General features: G+C 38.8%; 1 protein-coding gene across 1 annotated transcript; it reads left to right on the top strand.

The window, feature by feature from the left end:
* The first annotated feature begins 2519 nt into the window (after positions 1-2519).
* On the top strand, positions 2520-21159 carry PGM2 (phosphoglucomutase 2). The gene is made up of 14 exons (XM_066317127.1): positions 2520-2614; positions 7012-7179; positions 8019-8125; positions 8510-8594; positions 9735-9818; positions 10355-10548; positions 11636-11825; positions 12473-12570; positions 14958-15138; positions 15257-15350; positions 16440-16569; positions 19081-19270; positions 19885-20018; positions 20754-21159. The coding sequence occupies exons 1-14, from the start codon at positions 2543-2545 to the stop codon at positions 20854-20856; spliced, it is 1830 nt and encodes a 609-aa protein (XP_066173224.1). The 5' UTR covers positions 2520-2542; the 3' UTR covers positions 20857-21159.
* Positions 21160-27005: the final 5846 nt, after the last annotated feature.

Below are 27005 nucleotides of genomic sequence, written 5' to 3'. Positions count from 1 at the left end.
TGGTAACAACTGGAGAAAAGAAAAAAAAAAGGAAAAAAAAAAAACCTTCATCCTTTATTGTCTCAGTTTTATTTGAATTTTGTAATGTAGTCAACCAACTTTGCTCCAACTCAGTATCTAGGACTTCTCATCAAATACTGTTGGGTTTTGAATTCTTTCTTGGAAATTCAATTTGGAAAGAATCACTAGGAAGGATCTAATTGTTAAGTTATGTGGTATTTTCAAATAATTTACACTGTATTGTTTTCATGAAAAACTGTGTTCATGGCAGCAGTTGGTTATTCTTTTGTTTCCAGCCTCTTCTAGTGTCATTAGGTCACAGAGTTTTCAGGACTGTGGCACTTTGCAATGCTTCTGGCCACTCTGTTCAGAGCAGTCCCAGAATGTATTAGACAAGAACTTTGAAAAAGTTTTTCTGTGACACAGCCGGGTCTACACTCTAACAGAGCCTGATAACCATTTTGGTCCATCCTGAAGAAAACCTGCTTGATTTATAGCCAACCTCAGGCATTCAAGAGAAAGAGAACATGTCCTATGAATCTGTCACCCCCTTCAGTTGAGTCAGTGGCAATGCTTTGTTATGGTGCTTTACAAAGTCAGTGTTGTAGTGGCTGTATCATTCTTCACATAAGCAAATCTTGCTTTTTTCCTGTGGTTGCTTCTCTCCTGCCTTTGAGCAGCATGTAGAAGTTGAGTGAAAAGCCAGCCCTCTCCTCATTTGCCTCATCCTCTAAACTTGGGGGGAAAGGGATGCTCCAATTGGTCCTGTTGAAGCACTGTTGGAAAGCACCTGGATAGAATATCCCTTAAAAGAGTTCAGATTCAAGACTTGGCACCATTGGCAAATTACTCTGCTCCTCCTGTATGGCACCTTCACAGTGACCTCACATTTCTCAGCAGCCTCATAACACCTGCAACATACAATCTGCATCTGTACCACTCTCAGGGATCTCCCCCTACCTTGGCCTGTACTGCAGAGTTAAACTGGGAAATCCCAGTCATTCCTTATGGCTCTCCCTGCAGATGTGCATCACCTGGTCTAGCCCAGCTTCAGACAGAGGCTGATAAAATGTAGGGAAAACCTCCAGAACACCTTGTCTGGAAGCTCCACAGCACTCAGACTGCTGTTTCCCTTAGTACTTTGGGAAGTCGATGCCAGAAATCTTGTTAGGCAAGAAAGAGGGTTCAGTGTTCTCTGGACTATGTTTGTCTGAAAAAAAATTGTAAGAAATCAACCTGGCTGGAGGAGCTTATCAGGGGATTCCAGTCAAAATGCAAGCTAAGTTATAGGAACTGTTCAGACAAAGCAGCAGCAGGTCAGGCTTCTCTCAAAGATACTATGCTATAAGCTATAATAATTATTCAATCAAAGCCACATTAATCTGTTCTTAAATTCTGGCAGAATGAACACAGTTCATTTTCCTGAGCAAAATTCAGTTACCTTTTTTTTTTTTTTTTTTTAATATAGTTCAGCTGAGGTCAAATTTGTGTTCAACCAGAGGGGTGCAGAGGCCAGAGGAGCTGGGTTAAATGAGCATTAACAAAACAATAGAGAAAACCGATTATCAGAAAAGTCACCATAAACATATTTTTGTCTGGATTTCTTATTCTTTGGTTCCTCTGATGTTTCATCTTAACAGTTTTTCCGTAAGGCTATCATAACAATTATTTTACTAATCAGCAGTGAATATCGGAAGGACGTGCATTAACATTCATGCAAGTGATGTGTAGAATTTCTGTTGTTCACATGCATTCTGGTAACGTACTAATGAACTTTGAAAAGTTTTCAAATATCTGTACAAGTCATTATTTCTATGAAAATTAATCATAGAATCATAGGACGTTTTGACTCAGAAAGGACCTTAAAGATCATCTAGTTATAATCTTTATCCCAAATTAGAGTGCCCTCGAGCTCATCCCTCATTTAACTTGACTACAAAAAGGAATCTCAGTCTCCTTAGTGGAACGCCCGTGGAAAGTGTCACTTGGAACAACAGCTCTGCTCTCTTCCGTTCAGCCATGCTGCGGAGGCGGCCGTGTCCAGCGCGGCTTTCCCGCTGCTATTTGGGAGCGCGCCTCCTCCGCTGGGCGCAGCGCGGGGCCGGGGCTGGCGGGGGCTCCCCCGGGGCCGTGACAACATCCAGGGCCCCAGGGGAATGTTATTAAACCCTGCTCTACGCGAGAGGCCCGGCCCGGGCCCCGGAGGGCAGGACGGAAGCGGGACCGCCCTGTCCGGCCGTGGCCCCGGCCCCGAGCCCGACCCTGACCCTGACCCGGGCCGGCCCGGCTGTGGGGCGGCGGCGGGCGGCAGTGGGGCGGTAGCAGGGCGGCTGTGGGGCGGGCCCGGCGGTGGGGCGGCCCGGCGGTGCCTGTGGGGCTGTGGCTGTGGGGCGGCCCGGCGGGCGGAGCGGGGAGGGGCGGCTGTGGGGCGGCCCGGCGGTGGCTGTGGGGCGGCGGTGGCGGCCCGGCGGGCGGAGCGGAGCAGGCAGGGCGCTCTCCGGAAGAGGGAGGGACGGAGCGGCGGCGGCTCGGCGGCAGCGGGATGGCAGCGCGGGGCGCCCCGGGGGATGCCGCGCTCCGCCGCGCGGCCGAGCAGTGGCTGCTCTGGGATAAGGTGAGCGGCGGCGGCCAGGCGGGGCTGGGCGGGCGGCGATGGAGGCGCGGGCTGGGACGGGTCGGCAGGCGCGAGGTGACGCCCGGCTGTTGTATTGTGCCGGTTTGGGGTGCGGTAAAAGCGCCCGTTTGCACCTTCGGCTCTGCTCTCAGAGCTCTCTGACAAAGGGGCGCTCGCCCTCCGGCTCTCCATCCATCCCCTCCCGCCCCGCGGTGGGGCCGGCGCAGGTGGGGCCCTGCCACTGCCGCCCCCCGCCCGCGGCTCCGGCACCTGCCCGGCAGCCGCCGCTCTCCTTTGGGAACACCCCCGGCTGCTCTCGGTGGGGCTTTTCGCTCTACTGAACGTCTTCTGCAAAAAGGGGCCTGTATTGTTCCGAGCAGCTGAGAGACTTAAATTATTAAAGACCAGCATACGTTGCCGTGTTACTTATCTCTCAGTGTTAAAAATCTCCTGCTACTTTCAATGTTTTGTTTACTAAAATACTGATCCCAAAAGACATGTGGGCCCACTTCAGAAACACTTGGAAATGCAGAAGCTGTCAGTCCTGTTTTTTTCAGGTGTTATTTCCCTTCCTGTTGAGACTTACCTTAGTCTTTGGTTTTGACAGCACAATACACAAAGTAAAATCTTCTGTGTGTTTCTATTTTCCACATACCTAAAGAAACATCTTTCCATAGTGGTGCTCTGGAAATAGTTATGTAGTTGCTTGCTGCTGCAGGTCCCACTGAGATGCAGGCCTCTATTGGCACATTTGGTTCGCCTTTTTTTCTGTCCCTCTCGATATAATTTGTTCATTTGGCTGTATTGGAACATGCTGGCCATTACCTTCACAAAAGTTACTTTCCTGGGCTGAGCACTCAGCAGTGCCTCTGGGTTTTGTGCAACACACATATATCTGTTTGGTAAGGAATCTTCTGCTTATTTCAGAAATATCGGTGGAAACATATAATTTGTTTTTAACATTATTTCCAGGTTCTAAAGGACGTCATCAGAAGTACCTCGAGCTTGTTGTGATTCTTCATTAAAGATCAGTCAGCTGTTTGACTGACCAGTTCTGGTTTTATTAATGTCAGAGCAGTGCCAAACTAGTCCTCTTTTCAGAAATGCTATTGCATCACATAGAATTACAATAAACTTTTGTGCCTTTTTTTCCCCAGTTTAATTGATTTTGAGAAAATAGTTTGGTTTTAGAGCCTCTTATTTACATAACTTCCCTGACCAGCATTAGTTATATTCCTGTCTTCCGTGTAATTATTTGCTTTTCAATTGGTTATTCTGATTATTTTATTAAGCCCTCTGGAAATCTAATGCAGTATCCCTTATAGCATCTGTACTTTTGAAAGTTTAGCCCTCTGTTAGCACTTGCATCTTTGACTCAGTAATAATTGACTAGTGTGCAATACCCATTGCTGATTGCTCAAAAATGATGAGGTATTCTAATTTCTCGGGGAGTTATTACATGTTTCTATTGAGTAACAGAAGAATCAGATATAACCCTTGTCCATTTACTCTGATACAGAAAAAAGGTTCCTTTTTGACATGCAGAGATTGGTTAATATTTAATGATGATAAGCCCCATGTTTCTTACAAAATAATCATCTGCAAGAGCAAGCCCTTATGGCTGATGGCAGTTCTCTTGACGTAACTGGAAGTTTCTATCTACATGACAATTACTGAACTTGTTACCAGGCTGTTTCCATCACTCTGTTCATTACAGTAATAGCATATTTTTCATTCTTTCTATTACTAGTCATAGAATTATGAATGGAAGGTAGCTTCTAGTTTTAGTAAAAATAAAATCTGTTTAGTCAGGAGATTTTCCTCTCCTCTAAAACCTTGTGGGGACTCCTCTACTGTTAATAACTCTTTGAGCCTTCCTGTAGTGTAGATTAAAGTAAATAACTTGAGTGTTACCAGGTGATGTTCAAGCTAATTGAACTAGTAGATATTAACTTGGTATTAAATCACCTGCCACAGAAAATGGTACTCCCATACTCATGTCTTGTTTAATTTGAGAGCAGTAAAAGTGTAACCTGAGAGAATCAATAAGAAAGGAAAAAGCCAGCACACTTCATCTTTCTGATACAAAATGGTCCTTTTTGGTAGAGATGCTGTGAAGAGTTTGTTTAAGCAGAAGAAAAAGCCAAAACCAAGATTAGTTTTTTTTATTTAGCTGTGTACAATGGCATCATAACATTCTCCACCAAAAAACAAACAAACATAAAAAGGCAGATTCTTCGGAGAATATAGCTATAAGCAATTATAGCAATAGTTCTGGAAAAATCTTTCTGCCATATTGAACAGACTTGGCCTGGCTTTTACCTTTATTTGGTGTGGGGTGGAGGCAGGCAGTGGGGAACAACTAAATTAATGCAACCAAGTTTTCTTTAGAAAATTATGTGGACTGAAACTCTTAAGACGTGGGCAGCCACCTGAATGTTTAACCAGACTTAAAAAACTGGAGGATCCCTCTAGTTTCACAGTAGATACCAAACCTGGGAAATTCCTCTAACAACAACAAACAAACAACTCCTTGGCTGTGAGAGCTGCAGGATGCTCCTGATGTCCTTCTGCATTGGCATTACAGCTTCTAGTCTGTCAAACACCTGTAGAAATGTGTAGTATCTACTTAAAAACATGCTCATTTCAGTATTAAGAGATGACTCGTGTGCACAAAGCTCGGGCAGAGGAATTAAAAGGTGACTAGGCAGTGTACAAAACTGGATGCAAGTGGTGTCATTTGGGCTCTGCCTTTGAGATATAGGCCTGATGTTAAAGCAAAAACCGGAGGTCAGCTTGTAAACAGCCTAAACTCAGTTGTGCTGCCCTATATATTCTATGACAACCTAGAATTATGTTTATTCTTAGAGAATGTAATTGCTCAATAATAATAGATAATTGTGTCAAGCCACTTACAAGGAAGTGTTAATTACAACATTCTTGGACTGGTAAATTGGTAATTTTTGCACTGGAAATCAGTAATTGTGGGGTGCCTAATTGTTCATGGCACTCAAGAAGCTGGATTTCTTATTTTAATTCTTTTGTTTATTCTGCATTATACAGCTTGCTCATTAGTACCAAAGGCTCTTTAGTTTTTCAAGTATTTATTTAAACTACATTGTTTGTCCTGTAGCAGTGGGTGCACAGGTCAGTGGTTAGGACATCCTGACTCTGGTCTCAGTTGGATGTGCAGAATGTTTATACCTTTCTATGCAAACTTACTCACGTGCCTGCTATTCTGTGTGTTCTGCAGCATTTTCTGAAGCTGCAGAAGATACATGGTTTTACATTTAGATGTTGTTTTCCTTTTTGTCTGGAATGATATGCTTTCCTTTGTTGTAAGCATACCTAGGTCATCCAGGAAATAGTAAAGTCTGTGACTTTTATGAGGTCATTTGATTGCCTAGAAATCAGAGTTTGTGTCCTTTTGGAAATGATAAACTTTGTACTCCAGAGTAAAGTGTGTGTACTTGTGCAGTGAATAACCTGCTGCCTCTCCAGATAGTCCTGTTGTCAGAAGTCTGCCACCTGCCATCTGTCCTCTTGGCTCATCACTTCTCAAGAAATCAAATACCAAACTTCGCAAGTCTCATGTTACTACACTGAGAGGTTGAGGCTTTGCTCAATGTACAGAATTTTGCTGATTCCCTAAGTCCGGAAACAAAAAGAATAATTAACAACAGAAACTCTGTGGAAGCAAAATACCAATAAAGCAGTGAAAGGTTGAAACTCCTCACTGTTCTCAAGTGGTCTGACATGGCCTTTTTGTTACTACTCTGGAGTAATTTTAAGAATTGGCTGTAGTTCCTAGGCTTTTATCCTGGGATTGTGTTTATTTTTACAAGCATTACCTGCAAATATGTTGGAAGTTATCTTTTGCCCAATCTGCTTAGTGTTGCTGCTACCTCTGGTGCTAGCCAGTCTTGGGGCAAGGTTATGATTTAATTTGTTTTAAACTCTACATATAGTGCTATAGAAATAACAAATGTTTCTTAATAATTAACTTAGCTTACTTTCTTAAATGTTTAGTGTAGTTCTTGTGTTGTGATGAAAAATTCTCTGAAGTGTGGAAGTGCTGCCTTTTGTTTGTTTTGTTTTTAAGAATAGAAAACATTAAAATAGACATCTTGGAAATCTTTTAACATCCCAAATTTTGAGATATACACACACACACACTCACATTGCTGTCTGGGTAACATGTTCACTTAAGCAGATAAATGTAAAATAAGTAATACTTGAGGTTGTACTGATTTAAAATTAAGAAGACAGCAGGAGCTCTGGTGTTCTTGAAGTTGTGTGCCGTGTTTTGTTACTGAAACCCAGAGACTGGGACAGCAAGTCAGTTCTGTTAAAACAAACCAAACCTCATTTAGAATATCTGAATTTTGTATCAACAGAATCCAAAAACTTATGCAATCGTGAAACAATTGCTTGCGGAAGGAAATGCTGGAGAACTGCAGAAATACTTTGGCTCACGGATGGAGTTTGGCACAGCAGGGCTCAGAGCTGCCATGGGAGCAGGGATTTCCCACATGAATGACTTGACTATTATCCAGACAACCCAGGTATTGTGTTCAGCACTTCATCTCACTTAACTGGTGTGTATATGAATGGAAGGGCCTCATTTATGGGAAGCAAATGAGTATTCTATGGAAGTACAAGTTGTCTCCTATTACAGTTTTCAGAAGTAATTTAAATTATAATTATTAGCTGAGTGCTGATCTCTGAAAACAGAGAGAAGCTATTAAACCATTGAAAGAAGTTACTCTCCGTGTTTGATTTGCAATTTAATTTACACACAGCTGCAGTTAAGCTCTAGTGTTACAGTTAGTGTTGTAACAACTACAGAAAAACCCCAAAGGTAGCCAGCATTTGGATAAGCGCTTTGTGTGCTGGACATGGATTTACATAAGGGTAGTGAAGGTATGTATACATACATGGATCCTAAAGTAGATGTACTTGAGGAAAAATCCACAGCCTTGAATAACTGGAGCCCGGAGTGGTGATGTATCGTGTGCTAAAGGGATGTCATTATTAAAGGTGAGATTTGGTTCAAAACTGAAATGCTGGCCAGCTGTTCTCTTCCTCATGTGAGACGTAAGACATCTGAATCATTTCTCAAAACCTGCAATTTGGACTAATTGTGTTACCTATGACTTTTTGGAGTTGGTTCTGATATTTTAAAAAGTACTTAAATGCTGTCCAGGTTTGCAATATTGATTTGAAGGTTTCTGGTATTTCTTGGTGTTTATTGGTCCTGGACAAGCTGAATCCCAGAGCAGTTCAGTGAGATGCTATGTGTGCTCAGCTTCCTAAGACATCAGCATCTTAGCAATTATCTTAATGCTGTGATAAATCAAGCATCAAGATTGAGTTAATGAGGTGGATTTGTTGTTGTCTTTAGGGATTTTGCAGATACCTTGAGAAGAATTTCAGTGATCTGAAAAAGAGAGGAGTTGTGATTGGGTTTGATGCTCGTGCTCATCTTTCCAGTGGAGGTAGTAGCAAAAGGTACTTCTTATGTTTTGTATTTAGCATTTTGTAGATGCCTTGTTTGTTCCATGATGGATTTATATGTACTTCAACTGTATTTTTCTGTAAAGTGAATTAATATTTCATTAATGTTAATTAATATTAAAGTGGGATTTACAGTATTCTTACATACTCGTAATGCCAAGGCAGTTGTTAGAGTTATGCTTTGTCTATTGGGAATAGTGAGAGAACACATTTAAATTGGGTCTGTATAATGATTGAGATATATTGATAAGTGGTGGTGTTTGCTGTCAGGATTTTGTAATTGTATTGAGGTGGGAGTTTCCAGAAAGCTGTGAATTCTAGGAAACTAATTGGTAAGAAAATGAATATATTCCCTAGGTATCTTTTCTTCCTGTTTAGGTTTGCAAGACTTGCTGCCAATACCTTCATCAGTCAGGGAGTTCCAGTTTATCTGTTCTCTGATATAATACCAACCCCCTTTGTGGTAAGTTTTTCTATTGTATTTTTTTATAAACTATATCTTTATATACACACAAATTCTGCCAGATACCTTGCATTACTTACACTAAGGACAGCTACACAAACCAATTCTTACTTATTAAGCTCTTGCTGCAGTTAGTAGTATACTTATTTAGCTCTGTATAGTTTACAACATTCATAGCAAAAGAATGAATTTTTACTTTTTTCTTTTTTTTTTTTTGAGGGAAGGAGGGACAAGGGCAGGTATTGAACCCAAACTAGCAAGCTGCTGGAGTGCAGTGATGTTTTGCCAGAAGGGTTGCTGGATTGTGTCCACAATGCCCCTATCAGAACACCAGATGTCTCCAGAGCAACGCAGAAAAGCCCTGCTCTTGGCTCTTGTACTAAAAGCAGTATTTTCTCCCTATAGCAGTTACTCCAGTTCAAACAGAACACAGTGGTAGAAAGACTTTCTACATAGCATTCCTATACAATTTTTTGTAGATTTAGAGTCAAATTCTTCACAGTGCAGCTTAAAGTGGTGTTGCAAGAACTGCAGTTGATTGCATTTGACTATTAAATAAAGAGCCATGAGTTTTATGACTATTGAATAAAGAGCCACAAATTGGACCTATGTTCATGAATAATGTTTTATTTTTAATTCACTCAGTCTGCGTTGAGCTAATTTATAAGACCTCTTTCTAAAACAATTCTCTTCTGAACCCCAGTGGAGTGGTTGCTCCCCAGGCTGCTCCCAAAAGCCAGAATGGACAAGGCTGCTTGAGCAGCACTTCTCTGCCCCATGCTGACTTCTGTCATTACCCCAACAGACTTGGCACCCTCTGAGGCCTTGCATACCTCAAGTCATTCTACAGTAGGCATCATGTGCATCTGGCTTCCTGCTAGAAATACCCTAGAGATTCACAAAGCATCTGGAACAATGTTAATGTTAACATATAAATGGAAAAACGCACAAGAAAAACAAGGGCTAAAATTGTGCCACACGGAGTCTTTTGGAGCAAGTACTATTTAGCTTTTGTTTTAGAGAGTCCATGTGTAGGAATCACATCCTGAGTTTTCATTGAGCACCATGGAAGTATGAATGAGAAGAAATAATATATAATATGTTGCACATTCTACTTCAAGTAACTTTCTCTTGTTACAGCCATACACAGTAACTCATCTGAAGCTTTGTGCTGGAATTATGGTTACTGCTTCCCATAATCCAAAACAAGACAATGGTTACAAGGTATTCCAATGTGATGTATTTTCTGGCTTTGTTTTTTCCATGTAGAGAAACTAATGCAATTGTATATAGTTCCTATCATGGTATAGGCTAAATTAATTACTAGTCTCTCTCTTATCTCTTCTATGTATTTAAAGCTAGTATTGTGTTAAACTGATAATATAGTTAAAATCTTTGCTCTGGAAAGCAAGATGCCATTGTAATCTGCTGTCCACTGAAAAAAAAAACAGCTGAATTACCTGTGCACTAGTCATTCAGTAGCTGGGCAGTCACATACAGACTGTTTCCAAAATACAAAAATGGAAGTTTTGTCAAATGACTGGGTCTTTTTTTGTGTTTCATTATGATAAAATTAAACTGCTTTCTTACTAGAATGGGATGTGAGAAGAAACACTGAGAATATGAACAGAATACTTTGGGTATACCTAAGCCTAATTTATTTTAATGCTGTAGTGAATGTACTGCAATCTAAGCAACAAAAAGCTTAACACAACTATCTTACGAGATTAGTGATCAAATACTTACCTGTTTTTGTTTAGGTTTACTGGGAAAATGGTGCTCAGATCATTTCCCCTCATGACAAAGGAATTTCTCAGGCTATTGAGGAGAACCAAGAACCATGGCCTCAGGCTTGGGATGACAAACTGATTGACAGCAGCCCACTACTTCATGATCCATATGCCATGGTCAATAAGGAGTATTTCAAAGACATACAGAAACAGTGCTTTTACAGGTGACTGTTAATCCCTTTAAGAATACAGGATATTCCATCTATTATATTAGCGGGGCAGTTTAAGTTGATGGAGGTGAGTGGCCACTGACCCAGTTCTGCCTGTGCCTTTTTGCCATCTTTTGTGGTAGCACTGGCAGCTGTGTGGTGGTGTGGTAAGCCAGTTCATAAAGCTGTCCTGGCAGATGTATAACCCAGTAAAGCGAGCAGATTTCTGACGGTATCATCTCAATGTATTTTCATGGTCATGCATCAGCTAAGTGTCTCAGCAAGACTGGGCCTGCTGGAGTGAACTGGCATGGACAGCCCAGCCACCTTAAAATAAGATTCTAAAAGGGACAGTGAACCAGGTTGTTAAGTCAATTCTGGACAAAAAAGCTCTTGCTCTGTCATTCCAGCCTTGCTTTTGCTCCTGGTATCCTTGATTGCCTTACAACAGCCTATACCTATCACTTGCTCAGTAAAACCTTCACTCAGCAAAATGAAGTGGATATTTCTCTTGGTGATTAACAGTTGGAATTGATTTATGTAGTAGATGAGTGATCTTTCAGATCTGCTTATTTTATGTCGAAATTTCAGTCACCAGTAACCATGTTACTGAAAACAATCAGGAGTTACTAGAAAGCTAGGGCTATTAAACTACTTCTTCAGAATTGGAATTAAATGTCTCCTTAGGACTTCACATGATCTTACATCCTAAAAATGAGTGCACTGAAATGGGGCAGGCTGCTGTTGACTCACTGTGTTCACAGTCTTTGGGGGTGGTTTAAAGGCCAGAGTTGGGGATGAATAGTCTCTTTAGTCAGTTGTATTTGTTTTTCACTCACCTTCTTTGGGATATGTAGAGTGTACTGTCTTTCTTACTCCAGTGATTTGCACATAGCAGGATATTGGATGCCAAGAGTGACACATATTGTTGAAAAATTAGGCTAAGCCAATTTTCAAGCCATTGCTTTTAAAATCTGACAGCCTTTAATTCATAATTTTAACAGTGATATAAAATACTGAGTAGTGTCTTTTTCCAAACATAGTGAGTTTTGTGCAGAACATCTTCCATGTCCAAGTTAACTGTTAACCTGTTTTATTTCAGGAATATAAACAAGGAAACAAACTTGAAATTTGTTCATACTTCTGTGCATGGTGTAGGACATAAATTTGTGCAGTTGGCATTCAAAGCATTTGACCTTAGCCCTCCTTTTGCTGTTCCGGAGCAGAAAGATCCTGATCCAGACTTTCCTACAGTGAAGTATCCAAATCCTGAAGAAGGCAAAGGTGTTCTGGTAAATATATATATATATATTTTTTTAATAGTTGTGATGGCTTTCAGTGTTTTTCTTTTTGCCAGAAGACAGAGCTGTAGATGTTGATGTGAGATCTATTTTTAATCTGTTTCGCAGCCTTACATTTAGTGAAGAGCTAACTGGTATCCTTTCATTGATGTAACCCTCTTTGAAGGGTTACAGTCAGGTAGTAACTAGCTGTAACTTTCAAGTACTTTGTGCTCTAACAGAATGGGCAGGATCTGCACATGGGACAAAGTGGTAGTTAACTCAAAAAATAAATAATTTAAATCTTCTCAGTTGTTTTTAGAAGGCTTCTGCTCTTTTGTTCTGACACAACACCAGGAGGGGGCGTAAGTCCTGACAGGTGGTTAGAGTTTCTGCCACTATTTCTGTTACAGTGTTGTTGAAGGATCCCATTAAATCTAGGTAGATCTTAAGTTGGGCTACAGAACTGAAATGATGTAGGTAAAATTAAATGTCCTGACTGTATTCTCTTGCTGCCAGGCTAGAAGTTTTTTGGTTTTTTGAGATGCACATAATGATTTTTGAGTGTTTGAGATTAAATAAATTGGGAAAATTGCTTCAAACCTATAAAGAAAGTGAAAATATTAATGCTCATCTGCTCCTGCTTGCCACTTTTCCAGACATTGTCTTTTGCTTTGGCTGAAAAAGATGGGGCAAGAATCATTTTAGCAAATGATCCTGATGCTGATCGACTGGCAGTGGCAGAAAAACAAGAGAGGTATGGTAATAAAGTAATGAAAACCACTGGTATTTTTTACTCCCAAGGTTAGACTCATTTGGGGAATTCTTGCTACTTGTGTTGCAACGGAAGAATAGTCACAGTAGTAATTGTTTGGATTGAAGACATGCAGAAATGTGAGAAGTCTGTATGAAGCAGACCACAGTAGGGGCAGGATAGGAAATCATGATCAGTATTAGACATTGTATAGAAGCCTGAATAAATAGTTGATGTTTGCTGTAGTTTAGGCATTCATAGAAACATATGAATTATTGTTATTGTGCTGTACTTTTTCAAAGGTAGGTTTTCAGTTAGATTGTTTTCACAGAGGACTGATAGACATATTTTCATTCAATTTATTAAACAATAAATTTGATTCAGGAGAATCTGTATGCTTCCCTGATAATCTCTTGTTCTTTAGTATGAGTGTCTTTATCAAATTCTGTTAAACCAAACATTTTACTAATCATTATATGATTTGTGCTTCTCTTGCTCAGTTTCCCACTCTTTGCATAATATTATGTACTTGCATTTCACCTTAAGATTTTTCACAGTTAAGTGCTTCCCAGTGTAGTCATTTGTACTCTCCCCTTCAATGACCACCTACCTATATGTGCATTAGTTATTTTTTCATGCCCAGTAAAAGATCACAAAAGGTAAACTTGCTCTGACTCAATATGGCTGTGCCCTTATTTCATGCCTTCTGATATTCTGTACTTCTACAATTGTTTACATTTCTGTATTGGGGTTTTATCTGATGAATAAAAGAAAGCTGAAGTTCAAGCACTATCATATCTACAAATAGTAATCTTTCTCCTTTATCTACCTTGATAAAGCAGAAACTAATCTGAACAGTTAGAAACTATAAGTCCTTCATAAACATAAGCTTAAAGGTTTCAGCTTAGAGAAGGGCAGAAAAAAGTCTGCTGCTGGGCCAGCCTATATGAATTCCCTGTGTGTGAGAGCCAGAAGAGGGATGTAAAATTATGGCATCAGTCTTTGGTCTAGCAGATGCTATGGTCATCTGCTAGATGTCCTCAGTGAATGTGGATGAATTAAATAGTTGAATCTGTGTCAGTTAGACGAATTTCAAAGTCCAGTAAAAAGAGACAGTGCAAATACCAATTTTTCTCAACAGATAACCAAAAAAGCTAAAGTAGTAGCTTTAAAAGTGGCAGTGTGTTTGGGAGGGATTTGGGGTGCTTTTAAACTCATTAGGTTCACAGCATGAACTAAAGAGGTTTCTCTGCCCTTGGAAGAAGAATGGTCTTATGTGGACACTGCTGTATCTTGAACAGTGTTAGTTGGAAGGTTTCAATGCTTTTGGTCTATGCCAGCCTCAGTTGGCCATTCAGCATTGAGGAAAAGGTATAAAAAGTTTCAGATTATCCTAGTTACGATGCATTAAAACAAGAATGCAAAATCACTCGTGCTTTTTCTGAGAACTTTGAGCTACCAGAAGCTTGAAGAGGGGTGTTAGTTTATTGTATCCATTACCAGTGAGAGTGTGGTGCTCTCATTCTGCTACCTCTACACTCATTGTTTAGCCAGTCTTAGTTGTCTCCTAACTTCCAGTCCTGTGTCTTCTCAGACTTCTGCTGTAGCTTTTCATACACTAATCAATTATTAATATAGGCTTCTACAGTATCTGTACTTCTTCTTTGACAGAACCTCCTGCTAGAGCACACTCTCTCAGCACTCTTACACTAAGTTGCTGCTGTGCATTGCTTTGTGCCTGTTGGCATCAATAAATGCAGGAGACTGAGTCTGCCTCTCTTTCACAACAGGTACTGTTTCTGTAGGTCTTGGTTTTGTCAGTTTGGAAATGTCTCTGTCCCCTTTTGTGACTGGGAATTTTTTTGACAATTTTGACATTTGTCTTTTGGTTTTTTTTCTTCATTTTTTTTCCTGTTCTAGCAACACATCAATATTAATCTTTTTTATCCATTTGAGATTTTTTCCCCAATCTTCCCAATGACTAATTGATGTATTTGGGATTAAATTAAAAGTATTTGTCACTAAGTCAACTAAAAATACTGATCACTTGAGAACTGTATTTTTGTGTCTTTGTGCTTGTCTAAAACACTGAGTTTATAATTTGTATGCTGAATATTTTTGTTTAAAATATGTTGGAAATATCACTGTTTCACATTTGGATAACTGCAAAAGCTTATGTGTATGATGGAGAAGAAAGGTAACAGTTTCAGAATGCTTTGGGGGAGGAATTTTTTTGTTTGTTCATTCAAATACATGATACCTCATTACTGTTACTTGGCAGTGGTTTATTTGTTAGTATTAATTTATAGAAGAACCAATAGATTTAATTTTTGTTGCTCCCTGTATTATCCCTTAAATTCATATACTTTCTAAAATTTTTTTGCCTCTAGTGGTGAATGGAAAGTGTTTTCTGGAAATGAACTAGGAGCTCTTTTAGGCTGGTGGATCTTCACTTGCTGGAAAAATAACAGTAGGGATAGTGGTGCCATTAAAGATGTCTACATGTTATCCAGTACTGTTTCCTCCAAAATTCTGAGAGCAATTGCACTAAAGGAAGGTTTTCACTTTGAGGTAAGCAACACATTACACATCATTCAATGTTCTTTTATTAGCTTTCCTACAAAGTGTCATATGTTTGTTAAACATTGCTTTTCTTTTTAATGCCTTTGATTTCTCCTCACTGCTGTAGGAAACACTGACAGGTTTCAAGTGGATGGGCAACCGTGCCAAACAGCTCATGGACCAGGGGAAAGCTGTTCTTTTTGCATTTGAAGAAGCTATAGGTAAGAGACAGAATGTTATGTTTTCAAATCTTGCAAAATAGTGAGAATAGAACTACTGCAAGAAGTGACAGAATTGCAGAGAATTACAGAATGGGTAGGGTTGGAAGGACTGCTGGAGGTCATTTGGTCCATCCTTCCTACTCAAGCAGGGCATCCTAAGGCACATTACACAGGATTTGGCCCAGATGGTTCTTGAATATCTCCAGGGAAGGATATTCTACAATTTCTCTGGGCTGCCTTTGCCAGTGCTCTGTTAGTGTCTCAGTAATGAAGTAAAATGTTAAAAAAAAAAAAAAAAAAAAAAAAAAAAAAAAAAAAGTTAAAATGGCAACATAAGGGTATCCTCTATATAATTGGTGTATTTCCAGTGAGTAACAGATAATTATCTATTTGGCTAATTGATACTTGTGGTTAAAACCTTTGTATCTCTGCTTAGCACAAAGTTTGTGAGCTAGGAGTATATATCTACAGTAGCATGGCTGTGCAGATTTGGACTGCAAATTCTGCATAAAGTATTAAAAAAAAAAAAAAAAGACATTTTTCAGACTTGAAGTTGAGTTTTTTACCTGACAGGTTTAAGGTCAGCTTAAATGTGAATAAAATAAAGGAAAAACTACCCCAAATTACATTTGTAGACTTGAAAGCCACAAATGAAAGTTAAGAATAAGGAGGAAGTTGTAAAGCTATAATGGTGTCTAATGTCTCAGTACCTGAAAAACAGAAAATGCGACTAATTTCACAGATAATTATCAATGTTACCTTACACAACTGTATGAGGTAATCACATTTGGGACAATGCTATACTTGCATTGTTCCTGCTGTGTGGCATTTTTCTTTCTAGAAAGCTTATGAGGACCTGGGAACATGTGGCACTGATATGATGCAAATCTGTCTTGAAATTCCATTAAATACCTTACTTATTAAAATTAACACTGTTTAGAAGATAAAGTTTTCTACTTTTGGTTTGACTCTAAAATGCCTGTACTACGGAAATGTGCATTTCTCCTTTCAAAGATGTTGGCTAACCTTCCCTGCCCATCCTATTTCCTGTTAAAATATGTCAAATTATATCTAATGTTCCTTGTTTAGGGTATATGTGCTGTCCTGCTGTTTTGGACAAAGATGGTGTCAGTGCTGCTGTTATAACTGCGGAGATGGCCAGCTTTTTGGCAACCAGGAATTTGTCTTTGTCTCAGCAGCTGAAAGCTGTCTATGATGAGTGAGTTAAATTTTAATTTTTCATTTTTTCAGATTTTCTCAATTTCATGTACTGGGATTCATAGGGACTCAGTAGCAGCCTATAGTTTGTAATGAAATAAAATGTGGATTGTTGTACTATTAAGAGAATTCTATAGTAATAGTAATCTTTCATAAAGTATTCCTGCCTTCTGGACATGAATATATTTATGACTTTGTGTTGGTTTAAAGTATTTTAAATATAATAATATCTACCTTACTAATTCTCTGTTAGTTAATGAGATCTTAGTGATGTTTTTCTTCACTTGTCTGAAAGGTTTTTTTCCCTTTTGGGAAGTTCTGCATTTGGGTCCTTTTACAGAAGATTGGGCAGGGTTTTGGCCAGTAGTATTGCTGAGCTGTAGAAATTATAGTGCTTCTTGCTGCTTAAATGAGCCAGACACACAAAAATGTTGATGGCAGAATGGATGTAAGTATCTCTGCCTTATTTATGCTATGTATAGAAGCCAGCTTGCTTCTGTCCTTGCAGGGCTACTTATGATAAATTAATTGTAGTTGGCTCTAAAGTTAGACCTTTTATTGTATTATTCGGTAGTCTTTTTTTTTTTTTTTTTTTTTTTTTTTTTTTTTTTAATAGATTATTGTTGTTGAGTTTTGATTGTCTTTTTCTCTTTCTGTTCCTGATTAATGAGATTTCAGCTGATTATGCAGAAGTGCTCTGACTGGCCATTACTCTTGGCTATATACAGCCAGGTATCTCTCTGAGAACTTTTAATATGAGGCACTACTTTTTCTTTTGTTCATTTTTACAGGGTTCAAAGAAATCAATAGCAAAGATGAGTATTGGATTTCATGGGGCAGGGAGTGGTTTTTGTGGAGGTTTTGGGTTGTTTGTTTTAAAGGAGGGAACAGCACAGGCTATTTGATACTCTCCTGCTCTTCATGTCTCACAGAGACTAACAAGGGCGTGTGGAACCAGCAAAGAAACTCATGGAAAACTCCAGCCTTTGTGCTGCTTGTTTTGCCAGTCCTGAGTTCTCATTTGTGTGCAGCACTAGCCATTCTTGTTTTATTGTCTATTTAGGAAGGAATCAAGTGGCAAAGACTTTCTTAAACTGCATAGATAAATTGTGTGATATAAAAGCATAAAAGAGGAATTCATACCTAGAGTGGCAAATACACCATCTGATGGGAGAATTCCCTTAGATGCTACTGACTGGAAGTGCATCTTCAAGAATTGAATATTCAACCTGTTGCTTGGTGCCTTTTTTTTTTTTTTTTCCTAATACTAACAACACCTGCTTTAGATTGACCTCAGAATATTTGACTGAGTGGAATTGAGCTGTGCCACAGTGCTGCTGTATATATAGCTGCTGAAGAGGAGTCAGAGCTGCTTTAGCGTAAATCAGTCTGTAAGATGCTGCTGCACATAGTCACTCTATGGCAAAGCTACAGATAGAGGGAAGGATACAAACCTGCCCTATTAAACTGCCCTATTGTTTGATAATGAGCTGGAAGGAGGGTTCTTGTTTTGTTTTGGGGGGTTGTTTTGTATGTGTTTGATTTTTGTTTGTAGCTAATACAGAGTTGCGGTTTTCTACTTGTTAGTATTTTACTTTTTTGCCTTGTGAGTTACACTTGAAGCAGAAGAAACTCTATTTTGTACTTTGGAAATGTAGAAGGGGAATCTGTCTGGAAGTAAATGCAGATCAGGAAAAGGATGTGGTCCTAGTAGGCTTATCACTTCTTTCAGACACAGGATAGGTTTTGTTAATTCCCTTACTGAAGGATTCTTAAGACTCATTGAACTACTATTAACCTTCAAGATGTCTATTTAGTTATAAACATGACCCTATCTAAGAAGGCATTCAAATTTCTACTGTGAACATCCTAGTACTAATGAAGATTCAGCCCCTCAGATTGTTGCTGCAGTCAGGGATATTTATCAAGTCTTGATCTGGAGCAAGAGCTCACTGGAACAACTAGTCCAGGCTTGTATGTGCTATTTTGAGAAGTCAGTGTTACTGGGTCATTTGTCTTTGATACAGCACGTTACCTGGCAAACAGGTGAGGTAGAGAGACAACATTCAGAACAGATTGGTTTAGTAAAAACACTTTAATGGGAGAGTAGAAACACTTCAATGAAGTGTGGTTGGGAAAAGCAGTCTTGAATTTGTTTTACTTAGAAAAGGTCAGCTGGAATCCACTCAAAGAAGCTGTTAGATGTAATCTGTTCCTTCCTATGGTGGTCAGAGCTCTTCAATGGTATCTTTTTTTCTTTTGGTTTTGCTGTAAACTTTCTCAGTTTTCATCATTAAAAATAAAACGCATCTGCATAGAAATTTCTTTTAAAGTATGTAAAATGGGATAGTTCAGCTGTTTAGACCTTTTTAAAATTGTAAAGGCATGAACTCATGCTCCAGTTGGGTGAGCATGAGTACACAGTGTTGCTTTTTGGAAGGTTGTGTAACGTGTCTGGTGTACAACTCTTAGAACATTGCTTCCTGGATTCACTAATATTATGTCTTCACAGATACGGCTTCCATATTACCAAAGCTTCGTATTTCATCTGCCATGATCCTAAAGTTATTCAACAGCTTTTTGACAACCTTAGAAATTTTGATGGAAAAAACACATACCCAAAATCTTGTGGTAGATTTAAAGTTTCTGGAATAAGGGATCTAACTACTGGGTATGACAGCAGCCAGCCAGATCAAAAGGCTGTAAGTATTTTTCTAAATTACATGTAAATCATGTGTGATGTATACATAAAACATTCTGTGGAGAAATAGTAAACGTCTTTACATACTGAGTCATAAAATAAGTTAAATTGATGATCATTGTTTTGCCTTGCTGAGAGGAAGCGAAGCCAAGGAGGTGTTGGGTTTTTTGTTAGGTTTTGTGGTATGTTTTTCTCTCCAAGATGAGCTTGTAAAGGGCGGTAGGAGGATCTTGCTGCCTTGCTACAGCAATCTGCATTGTTTCCTTGTGAGTGCCAGTTCAACTGTCTATTAAGATGTGGCGTTGGATTCTATATTTTTCCTTTCCTCCTGGGAAATGCCATGACAGCTCAACCTCTATTAACAAAAAAAAAAAAAAAAATATTTCTTCTAAAAGAATTGTCTAGGTTTTAAATGAGCTGCCTAGCAGGGATACAGTTCTAACAGATTCCAGGCAGAGGGCAAGGAAATCTTGTGGTCTCAAGACCACAGTGTTGGAGAAAACAGAACTAAACTATAATTTTAGCTGATGCTTTTATCATATTATCTAACAACAAGTCATGGGTTTCTATATAGTTTCTTTTCAAGTTAAAAAAAAAAACTCTTAATATTTCTAGATACTTCCTACTAGTAAAAGCAGCCAAATGATAACATTCACTTTTGCTAATGGAGGAGTGGCCACAATGAGAACCAGTGGGACGGAACCAAAGATCAAGTACTATTCTGAACTTTGTGCACCCCCTGGAAACAGGTATTGTCACTTGTACATTTGGTGTAATAGAGTCTGTGTAGATTGTTTTAGTGAAATAAGAGCTCTCCACAGTCAAATAATATTACTAAAGTCATTTTAGTGAATATATTTGTATAAAGCTTTAGCTCTGCAAAATTTGTTGACACATTCTTGTCACTGAAATTTCTTTGAACCCAGTTTTGCGTTCAGTGAAAACAATATCAGGAAAAATATTCTGCCTTAAATAAATGCAAATATTTTCATCCCTTTTTACATACTTAGTTGCTTTAAAATTATTTAATCAAATATAAAGTGTTGTAATATATTTCAAACCCTTTTATCCTTAACTGGTAGCCTTGGAAATCATGCAGTCTTAAAGATAAATAATTATTAGCTTACATAATGAAATAAACTTTTTCACAGATGAAAAGTCATCTAAGAATACTGTTACAAGTATAAAAATTACACTTCGGATTACTTACATTTAGTAATAGAAGATCTTCTGAACTCAGATTGGCCATTCTGCTTCAGATTATATTGTAGGGTTATGTTTCTTCATAGTCTTCACGCATATCAGTTGAAGGTGAACATCAGTGCATTGCCATAAGAAATCAAATATATACACTTCTAGCATTAATAGAAAATGCTTGTCTAAAGCAATGCAACAGTTTTTAAAATTCCTCATACTAAAAGTATGCATTTTAGCTTTTCCATAGTTTCACTGTTTTCTGTGTTTGTGTGGTTTTTATGTTCCAGTGATGTTGAACAGCTGAAGAAGGAGCTAGATGAATTGGTCAATGCTCTTGAAAAACACTTCTTTCAACCAGAAAAAAACAAACTTCAACGAAAGACTGAGTAAAATAGCAAAATTACTACCTCGATTGGCTTTTGCAGCATTAGAAGTACATTATTTAAGAAGTTAAGGTTTTTTGGACCAAACATCTGAGAACTCTTGACTATAAGGACTTCTGCTTTTAAAAGTAATTTTGGGTACTCTTGGCTCTACTATCTTATTTTGGAAGGAAAGTACCTTTACCCTTAATGGACCAAAAAAAACCCCAATCAGTTGAACTAAAAGCTTTATGAACTCTAAGTTGACTGCAAATGTATTTCAATCAAAACTTGTTTTAATTAAATATAAGTAATATTCTGCTATCTGAAACTGCCTGTTTTGTGGTGACTTATTTCTTTTGTATGGGTATAATCTGATAACACTATGCAATTTTTTCTAGGTTTAGATTTGCAAAGCAAGTTCTTCTGTTAACAGGAAGTATTTAAAGCCTGTGGTGAGATTTGCCAAACTTGGGGCAGATGATTCAGAAGCAGTGATCTTTCTTAGGGATTTTGGCCCTAAGAAATAATAAACGAGAAACTCACAGCAAATTTGCTGTGGGACTATATATCATATTCCAGGCTAGAGATACAAAGTGTACTAAACTGCCTTGGAATCCCATGAACCCATTAAGATAGTATATCTACATACAGCACCTTTTTGTTGCCTCACTGAACATAATTAGTTCTATGCATAGCCCAGTTTTGGAGCCTCTCACACTGTTTGCTGCCATGACTTGGTGCATAACTCTGCATGTCTGATTTCGATCAGAAGTTTCCATTTCATTGCATGCTCTTGTCTGTGCTTGCAAAGCCTGAGAGGTTTTTATGGAGGTTGCCAGTTGACCTTAATATGGGGCTTTTCTGCATTTTCAGTACTTGCTTTGGATATCAGCAGTAATAGTCACAACCATAGCTACATACTTCTTATAAATGCAAAACTTCTAAGCTTGATTATCCTCCCAGAGTTCAAGTCCTCTGGGCTTGTTATTTTCAGTGCAATGTGAATATTGCAGCAGTTGTGCAGCTGGGTAGAGGGAGGCAGCCCTGGGGGGAGTGAAGGAGAGGAAGTTTCACAGTCTGATGTACCACTGCAGATCATGTGCAGGCCTGTGGTGAGAGACCTCAAAAATGAGTCTGGGGATGCTTCAGGGATCTTTGATGGTTTATGACACCTTCTAAGACATAACAGCTGCCTCTCAAGTCAGCCTAGTTGAGTGAATCCCATCAGAAGAGATGAATATCTTCAAGCCTCCATGTGAATGTCCCTGTTCCAGACAGGAGTTTTCATGCCTGAGCCAGTTGTGTAAGGAGGGACAGTGGCAGGATAAAAAGCCTCACAGGATCTGCTTCCTCCTGGCTTGAAGGTACAGACAGAGGAATGGTTCTTCAGGAGGCAGGCTGGGTTAGTGCTTTCAGTCTGGACACTGATGAGCTGCACCCAGGGCTGGAGAAGCTTTGTGGGTCCATACAAACTGCAGCCTTGGGCTTCTACAGGGGAGGTGATTCTCTCCCTGCACTCTGCTCTTGTGAAATTCCATGTGGAGTACTGCTTCCCAGCACAAGAACAGCATGACCCTGTTAGAGTAGGTCCACAGGAAAGTAATGAAAACACAGAGTTAGAATAGCTGTGCTGGGAAAAAAAGCTGAGAGCTGGGGTTGCTCAGCCTGTAGAAGAGGCTATGAGATCTTTCACTATATAAAGGGCTTATAAGAAACACACTTTTTACAAGGGACTGTATTGACAGAACAAGGGGAAACAGTTTTGAAGTGAAAGAGGATAGATTTAATTGGATACAAGAAAAGATTTTTTTTTTAATATATACTGAGCGGTGTGAGACACTGGAACAAGTTGCCCAGCAAAGCTTTTGTATGCCTGAAAGTGTTCAAGGCCAGATTGGATGCAGCTTTGAGCAATCTGATCTTCCCTGTTTCATGTAGGGAAGTTGAACTAAGTGATTTTTAAAGGGACCTCCAGACAGAAAGCATTTCATCATTCCTTTTATTTCATTTTTATTGGGAGGGCTCACATTTCTTTTCGTACAGAATATGATAAAGGATGCTTTACTGAATTTGTGGGGAAGGCCTGAAGACAGGATTACAGGTCCAGAATTTTTTATGCATTTATCTTAACATCTCCATAAACCAGAGAGGCATATTTTACATGTTGTTTTATATGCCAAACCTGAATTTGGATTTTGCTAATGTTAAAAAGTCTAGAAGTGAAACCTGTAATGCACTCGTGTATACTGAAACATCCTTAGGATGGCTTTAAAGCATCCTCAGAAGCAGTACAGACATAGGATGATGACCTAACTTTTATCATTCTCTCTTCCTAACATCAGGGAATTTACTTGCTCCATTCCTTTCTCTAATGCAAAAAGAAGTTCACAGTTTGGGGTGGGGGGGGAGCCCAACAAAAAAAAATAGCCAAATGCACAGTGGTTTATCAAGCTGCTTGCTCATTTACAACAAACTACAAAATTACGAGAGAAAACTTGTTATTGCTAAAGTCTTTACTAACCTTGTCTTGCGTCAGAGAAAGAGGATCTAGAACTGAAATAAAGAATCAAAACAAAGGCAGCAAGAGTTCAGCAAGAGAGAAGTTAGTATTGCAACTCAGAACTGGTGTTAAGCTACAGTTTCTTCAGGGCTGGTCTAATCCTTCCACTTAAGTGTTGTGTAAGATATTAGTCCTTTATTAGTCCCAAGATATTCAAACACAGACAAATGTAATTTGTAAAAAAGCGGCCTTGAACTGGGAGCAGGTGCACTAGTATTTTGTCCAGAAATGGAAATTGCTATGACTGGAATAAAGAATGCTTGCAGCCCAGACTGAATTCAGGTGTAAGGGAATTCTTGGTTATTTCTAGAGAAAGACACATCCCTACCTTCCCAAAACCATGAATAACGAGCCTGGTTTTTATAACAGATGAAAACACCATTCCAATTGTAAACATTGATCCTGTAGGGAATCAGGCCTATGGGGCTAGAGGGAAAGACTGAGAAGAATTAACATAGTACTCAAAACTCTGCCAAAATAAAACTCCAAAACAATAATGCTTTAAGAGTAGACCAATGGACTTCACTTGAAGGTTATTAGTTTCTTTACAGATCCCAATTTCATAAAATTTACTGAATAAATTAAAATTCAGGAATGGATTGAAACAGTTTTGCTGAAAGGAAGTAAATACATTTAATCTTTCTTACAGGCTATGAACTTAGTCCATGGCATATTATGTAAAAGTATTGTTATGATACTCAAGTATTGTACTTGAGTTGCAGAAGGATCTATCTGATAATTTTGCTATATACAACAAATCATACAAGGATAACTGGAATTAATTCTAAAAGATTTACTATGTAAGCAATTTTCATATTGTACAAGTCTGTGCTTAAATATGTGATTCACCTAAAAGGTTTCTGTAAATAAAGCTTTTCTCCTTGCTAATCCTTTTAAAAATTCCAGTGGCCATGGGTTTGATTTTCACGCACCATTAACAAGTGAATCTTATGTCTTTGATTAACAATCACTGTGAATGGCAACATTAAAATGATATTAAATTACCAGTTGTTAACCACCAGAATAAGTATTAACAAGTTTGGGGATTTTTAGGATTCTGATGCTGAAGATGCCATATGTATGGATGCCATACATATATCTAATTGGATGTCATACATATATCTAATTAATTGTAAATAAAAATAATCACCAATAAAACAGTTTTCTGTCTCTACATACAAAACTAGTCAAACGTGATAAAGCTGAATTGCTTTCCTTCCCAGTACATTTTTGCACTATATAAGATATATATTTGCACTATATAGTCATCAAGGTTAGGATTTCTGATCAACTTCCAAGCAGAGGCCAACATCGATCTGCTGTATAGCAATTGCCAGGTAACTGAAATTAGGTCATGCACCATCAGAACATTGTGGGTAATGGGATGACACTATTAGACTCTCCAATTATATCCTAACACTCTCCTAAATGAACTGTAATATATAGGTGATGGCATAGAAACAGCAGCTTCCAAACAAAAGGAAAAGCTAAAAATACCCACATAAACACTGGTAAGTAATTTTCAAATGCATGTGTGGGAATGACTTGCCAGTGTTTATCATCATGACATCTGAAATGCTCAAAAATACAGAGACAGCAGCAGGCAGGATCTGTAAGAGTAGCTCAACTCCTTGACTACTCATCAGTGATAATAGAAAGCCTCTTGTCTACAAAGATAATCACTAATTAATGTCACTGCCATGTATTCCTACAGCATATGCAGTAGGTAAATGTGCTATAGTAACAGATATGCAAATTTTGTTTATGAATTGAGACGATACATAAATAGCATCTGGAGATAAAATGCCATTGGATAAGAATATAGTACTTCATCCAGAGCTCCCTAAGTCAAAGCACTGCAAAACAGTTAGTAACATCCCTTAATGTAACATCCCTACTAAACAAATTTACATGACAGAAGTCACAGAAAAAGACTGTTTTATATAATAACAATAGAAAATCATCATTATGGGTAACATAGAGGGAAAAGAACAAGGCAACTAAAACACAATATATGGGTCTGCATTCAAATTCACAATCCAAGAACATTATTGCTCAGCTGCTGCCCAACTATGGAGCAACTTGAACTCTGAAAACATCATGGGTGGAAACTTCCTGTTTACCTCATGGTACTTGAAAGGGTACAGCACCAGGTTCTGCCCTCACTCCTAGGCTGGCACATTCAGCCTAAATTTGTATTGATCTACAATCTTACCCCAGCTGGGACCAAGTGAGTAGATACTTCTGGTCCTTAACCTACAAAAGAGGCTTCATTACCCACATGTTCTCACAGAATGCTTCATACAAGCCTGTATATTCAGGTTCTCTACAAAAGGAAGTGGTGGGGTTTTCCTTGCATTTTTTTAGAACATGACTGGACAAAGAGAAAATGGTTAAACTGGTGTTATTTTTACATTACGTTTGCAGGATGTGCAAAGCACAGTTTGATTTTCCTCCTCATCTGAGAAAGTTAATGTGATGGTAAAGGTTTTAGTTAATAGGCTACTGTAAAGAGAATCTAACCTGTGAAGGAAAAAAAGAACTGAGATCACCTCTTTCAGAAAATAGAAAATTATTAGAAAGTCTGGTGCTCACAGCTTTCACATGAATACTGGGACCCCAGTCCCTGGAACACATAAAAGTGTTTAATTTTTAAAGACTGGAACATAAAACCCTCATTGTGTAGTTCTTTTGGGGTTTTTTGCCCCTACTTAAGTAAGTTTTATCAGGAAACACAGAAGGAATCTGTCCAGTGTAGCCTGAAAGGTGATGATTAGCTAACTTTTATTGCAGGCAGGCTGAACACTCTGAGGCTGATTTCTTTCCCAGTATCAAAGAGGAAAAGGAACAAAGTTTTTCTAATTGTGATACTCGAGTATTGACTTCTGTTGTTCAAGGATTTTCCTAGAAGCAAGGAATAGTCTTGTAGGATCCTTATCTGTTTCATTACATTTTTTGAAAGGCAACAGTGAAGCAGTAAAAAAAGTCTTCCTAAGATCATTGCTTGGTTATTTGGGAATGCATGAGCCTCAGCTGAAGTGTCTGGGTGGGAATTGCAATTCACCTTCTGCTAGAGCATGGTTACCAGAGGCATATTAATGCTCAGTCAAGCTGAAAATGAGCCAAAGGGCATACTTGACTAAGGTACTGCTATGGGGTGATAACTGGAGTAACAGCATTGTCCTTAGCTGTGGTGGTTTAAAAACTAAGGCACTGATTGCAAGGAGATGGCATTCCTCTTTCCAAGGACCATAAAGATGTCTATGAAAAGCAAGAGTATTTATTGTATTTATTCCCATGTCTGAAGTGGAAGCAGCAAACCATGACCTGAGCACAGACTGGGAACAAGCTCTCTGGGTGAACTGCTACTTACACACCACAGTTCACTCACCAGCGATGCTGTGGAAGTACACCTATATGCCAAGGGTCATGGAGACACAATGCACTTTGTACCTACCTGTGTAGATAAAAAAATGTACACCACGTGTATCTACGTGTCTAGATACAAAATCTACACTTTGTAATTAGGGGATGTGCTTGGATACCAAAATCTGACTTGTTTTTCATAATCTGGGGCAACATTGTGATTGCATTCATCAGCTTGACTGTTTCAG

This window comes from Sylvia atricapilla, chromosome 4 (genome assembly GCF_009819655.1).
Source record: "Sylvia atricapilla isolate bSylAtr1 chromosome 4, bSylAtr1.pri, whole genome shotgun sequence".
NCBI lineage: Eukaryota > Metazoa > Chordata > Aves > Passeriformes > Sylviidae > Sylvia > Sylvia atricapilla.
The sequence above is the reverse complement of the archived record's forward strand: the minus strand, read 5'-3'. Positions and strand labels throughout refer to the sequence as shown.